At 35.1% G+C, this 4,944-nt stretch overlaps 1 protein-coding gene across 1 annotated transcript; it reads left to right on the top strand.

Moving 5' to 3' along the window:
• The first annotated feature begins 574 nt into the window (after positions 1 to 574).
• On the top strand, positions 575 to 4,055 carry PIP2-10 (aquaporin PIP2-10). Its single transcript, NM_001253110.2, has 4 exons — positions 575 to 983; positions 1,094 to 1,389; positions 3,367 to 3,507; positions 3,649 to 4,055. Exons 1-4 carry the CDS (start codon positions 683 to 685, stop codon positions 3,766 to 3,768), a joined length of 858 nt encoding a protein of 285 aa, NP_001240039.1. The 5' UTR covers positions 575 to 682; the 3' UTR covers positions 3,769 to 4,055.
• The last annotated feature ends 889 nt before the right edge of the window (positions 4,056 to 4,944 follow it).

Below are 4,944 nucleotides of genomic sequence, written 5' to 3'. Positions count from 1 at the left end.
TGTGTAGAGCACAGCACATCACTTTGCTTTTCTAAAACAGCTTGCTTTTCCACGTCTGTGATAACTTCTACCCTAAATTGACTCATACGCAACTTCAAATTAAATTAACTTACTATACTGTGTCCTGCATAACTGTTGAGTTTAATCTTGGAGATTTCTGCACAAAAGCTTCTCTGGGATTTGGTGTAGAGTTTAATCTACATTTTTTATATTAGTGTTTTTAATATATTTTTTAATTATTTCAAAATGTTGTTCACTCAAGCACAGACTTGGAAATATAATTTTTTTTCTTACTTAGATATGTTTTGTTTTAAAAGATAGATTCATCCACTCTAGACAGAACAAAATGACAAAACAAACAAAGATACAAATGAATGGAAGAGAGTGGTAGGGAGGTGGTGGTGTAGTAAAAGTGAGGTCAAGGTCGGTGAAATAGAGACTCAAAACCAAATAGTTTATTGCTATTATTATTTGGCCTTGTTTTTTCAGTGTCAAATTGCATTATTGAAATAATCAAATGCACTAACCACACTCCATCACCCCCATATATACCCCTTCTCCTCTCATACTAATTAACACACTCATCCAAACAACCTTCTTTCTTTTTCTGTGAGCCTTTCTTTCAGGTTCTTAACTTGATCAGTGTGCAGTGTCCAAATCATAAGGGTAGTTGCAAATTGCAATGGCTAAGCATGATGTTGAGGGTGGTTCCTTCTCTGCAAAGGACTACCATGATCCTCCTCCAGCACCGTTGATTGATGCTGAGGAACTCACACAGTGGTCCTTCTACAGGGCTTTGATTGCTGAGTTCATTGCCACAATGCTCTTCCTTTACATCACAGTGCTCACTGTGATTGGTTACAAGAGCCAGAGTGATGTAAAGGCTGGGGGTGATGTGTGTGGTGGAGTTGGCATTCTTGGCATTGCTTGGGCCTTTGGTGGCATGATCTTCATTCTGGTGTACTGCACTGCTGGAATCTCAGGTGCCTTTTCACTTTTCAATCTCTAAGACACCCTTTTGTAAATACCCATGATTTGTTTGCAAATTTTGGTTTCTTATTCTGAAAATTGTGAATTTTTGTATCCAATGTAGGGGGTCACATAAACCCAGCAGTGACATTTGGGCTCTTCTTGGCTCGCAAGGTGTCTTTGATTAGAGCAATAATGTACATGGTGGCTCAGTGCTTGGGAGCCATATGTGGAGTTGGGTTGGTTAAGGCCTTCCAAAAGGCTTACTACAACAGGTATGGTGGTGGGGCCAATGAGCTCAGTGAAGGGTACAGCACGGGTGTTGGATTGGGTGCTGAGATCATTGGAACCTTTGTTTTGGTTTACACTGTGTTCTCTGCAACTGATCCCAAGAGGAATGCTAGAGATTCTCATGTGCCGGTATGAACTCAATCATTTTTATTGCCTTCTTTGAAAAGACATTGTTACATTAACTCAGAGGAAAATGTTGCTTGCATAAGTTGTGTTGAAAGCAATGATTCAATGGAATAATACATGCCATGTTCATATTATATTGCCATATATCTTGCGTAGGAGTGAATCTATGGTTGCTTAAAAGCAGGGTAGGTCTTTCAGGTTTTTAATAGAAGATCGAGTTCCTTGAAATTATTTTAGACTGGTTACAGGTAAAGAAAAAAGCTGAGTGGAAGTGACTTAACCATAATCACATATCTAATCTTCATGCTTCTAGCTTTGCTTTCTAAATGAAATTAGCCGGTTATTGGCATTAATAGTTTTCAGAAGCTGTACATGCATGCTTCCACTCAATAATTTTCCAGTTTGAAATGATAAAGTTTACAGCCTATGATATCATGTAGTTTCCATTATCATAAAAAAATTGGCACAGTCAACATATATGCTTGTTATTATTAATAATTTTAGTTATAGAAGCCTTACCTTTAATAATCATTTCACAATAATGTGAACTAGTCCATCCTTCATGAGATAGGTACAGAACTTAGCCAGTTGGATTTCCTTTTGATGTTGGAATCTAAATCCATCTTTTTAGAGATTTTTTACTCATCTACACACCATTTCTTCTCAATATTCCCAAAATATATTTCTTTCTATTTTTTATTTTTAATTTTTTTTTAATAATAAACATTAAACCACACCAACATATTAAAGAATTTCACTTTCAATGTCCCACATTTTTATTATTTTAATAATTTAAATTTAAACATAAATTTAAAAAAATATATAAATTTTTTTTAAAAAAGTGCCAACATCCAAAAGTTAGAGTGGTCAGTCTCCACTTCTCAAAAAACTAATATACTTTGAGTAATAAAATAGAAAAAGATGTATTTTAGGAATATTGAGGAGAGAGAGTGTAGGTGGATAAAATCCTTCTTTTCACTACTTTATCTAGAGACTTCATTTGCAATAATATTGAGTAGAGCAGGCTGCATTCAATGTAGATGAATTTTTCCACTTTTCTTGCTTGGTTTTCCACTACTTGTTTGATTGTCTTGTCCTCAAAACAAGAAAGTGAGTAACCTTTTCCTGTGGGCATATTTTCATGTCTTAATGGTTACATTACATTTTTCATTCATCTAGGCATCCTAGAGGGGTGAACCTATCCCTTTCTTTCACCAAAATTACCAAATACATGGTGATTTTTATTTTATTTTATTGAAGTGACATGTTACCATATGCTTTGAGAAATATGAGTCCATTAGGCCATTAAAATATATGATTCTGTGGTGGATTTTCATAGCCTTATGATACGAATCTTATCTAATTTCTTTCTTCTTTTGAGAAAAGTGGATTCTTCAGGAGTTTTCGTCTGCGTCTTTTTGCCTTAGAAGCAAAATGTATCTTTGTTGATATGGAACTTTAAGGCCTAAAATTAAAGTGTTCAGAACAGTATCATTAATGCTAAACGCCATTTTCTCCAAGCTGGCAAATCTCGTGAGAGTTTCTAGCATCTTCCTCATTTGTCATTATCAGCTTTAGGTTCCTCCATACACTTTCTCAGATTCCCCAAATTCAATAAAGAAAAGAAACCATGCGCCTCACATGGGGCATGCCCCATCTGCCCCTAGTGCTTACTGTTTATAAATTCCATTTGTTTTCCTTTTATAATAATTAACAAGGTTTTAGAAGATAATCTATGACAACAATTTTAGCCGCAACATTAAGGTTTTCTTTTAGGATTTTGTGACAGCAATGAGACCATAGTTGTAGTTGCATTGGCCACAATTTCTTGCAATATCAAACTGAAACCACGACCACAATTTGAAATGTTGATAATTAATTTAGATTCGTATGTTTTGCTTAACTTGTTATCTACATTTTTTGTTTTAATTCAACCACATGACATGAGTTTCTTATTGTGCTTTTGTTTTGTACTTGAAGGTTTTGGCTCCACTTCCAATTGGCTTTGCTGTGTTCATGGTTCACTTGGCAACCATCCCAGTAACAGGCACTGGCATTAACCCTGCTAGGAGTCTAGGAGCTGCTGTCATGTACAACCAACAGAAGGCCTGGGATGACCATGTGAGTAGCTCTTTTCTATATTCAACAACTTGCTACTTTTATACTATTATCAAATTTATAATTTGCCATGTCATTTGATGTAACAAAGGATAAAATAGATGGAACATTTGTCTGATATGTTTCTTATGTTTGTTTATTCAGTGGATCTTTTGGGTTGGACCATTTATTGGAGCAGCCATTGCAGCCTTCTACCACCAATTCATCTTGAGAGCAGGTGCTGCTAAGGCTCTTGGATCATTCAGGAGCAACCCCGCTATTTGAGTCAATTTAATTTCTTCTTCATGATGAGTTCAAAATGAAGAGGAAATTATAAGAATAATAAAAATATTGTCAATAATGGCAATTGCTTGTGCTTTTATTGCAACCTTTTCTTTGATCCTATTATGTAGATTAAAGGTTCTTTTCAAGACAAGAGCCATTGGTAAATACCCTTTAGTATTTTCAAGCACTTTCCTTTCTTTCAGTGTGTGATATTTTCTTTTAGGTAATTTAATCTCTTGTACTCAACGTGGAAAAAAATATATATAAATCCATGCTTTTACTTAAAATGTCTCTGTTGCCATTTTTTCTTAATTGCGTTTGAGGTTACACTAGTAATTATTTTCCACTTATCAACAAACGCGAAACAGCTAACATGGCGATGGGTAAAAAAACAATGAACAAAGGGACAAAGAAATCCCTGCAATAGTGGAAAGATATGTAACGGTCTTTAATGTAATCAGCATAAGAACAAGACAGTGTTACAGTGCACCCCTACTTGGTTACACTCAAGAGGTATGGCAAACGGTAAAGTTACTTACGTAAGCATTTTAAATACGGAGGACACCTTTTCGTCGAAAGAAACAAAAGTACGAACCATTGGCCACAGTACAGCGCACATGCATCATGAATGGATCGATGTTGTTGAGGAAAGAATGGAAAAGGGTGCAAACAAGGCTTGATAGTGTGCAGTGTGATGCTATTAGGTAAGGGGCAAAACCATCACTTTGGAGTTCTTTTTCAAACTATTTATTAAAATGGATTATTTTTAAATTATTTATTGAAGGGATTTATTTTTATTTGTATTACGTCAAAGATAAGGATGTAATTCAACGGAGAATTGATATATGACATTGATCTGTTGTGTCAAAAGTTTTGCGTAATGGATTGTTACACCTACAGTGGCGCAATCACTTTTGGACAGGCTAGCTTTCGGTAGCGTATGGCGCAACCACTCTTGATTTTATTTTTTCTAGATCTTCACACTCGATTTTATTTAATGGATGTTGCTATATAGTATTTATGTCCTCAGAAGATAAAATGTTCTTATTAGGGCACGAGCCCCATTTGTTAAAAAAAAGTTATTTAAGTTTTATAAATATTATAATGTGTCTCTCAAATGTCAATTATTGTTATACTGTAAAATTGTTCACGCGGTTTGTGGGATAAAAAAGAGAA

The sequence above is a fragment of the Glycine max genome, chromosome 16 (assembly GCF_000004515.6).
Source record: "Glycine max cultivar Williams 82 chromosome 16, Glycine_max_v4.0, whole genome shotgun sequence".
In the NCBI taxonomy this organism is placed as follows: Eukaryota; Viridiplantae; Streptophyta; class Magnoliopsida; order Fabales; family Fabaceae; genus Glycine; species Glycine max.
The sequence above is the reverse complement of the archived record's forward strand: the minus strand, read 5'-3'. Positions and strand labels throughout refer to the sequence as shown.

Excerpts from the sequence above, each read along its gene's own strand:
- PIP2-10 (NM_001253110.2), top strand. The coding sequence starts at position 683 with ATGGCTAAGCATGATGTTGAGGGTGGTTCCTTCTCTGCAAAGGACTAC. Across the intron at positions 1,390-3,366 it reads CTAGAGATTCTCATGTGCCG|GTTTTGGCTCCACTTCCAAT; the intron begins GTATGAACTCAA and ends TTGTACTTGAAG. Across the intron at positions 3,508-3,648 it reads AGAAGGCCTGGGATGACCAT|TGGATCTTTTGGGTTGGACC; the intron begins GTGAGTAGCTCT and ends TTGTTTATTCAG.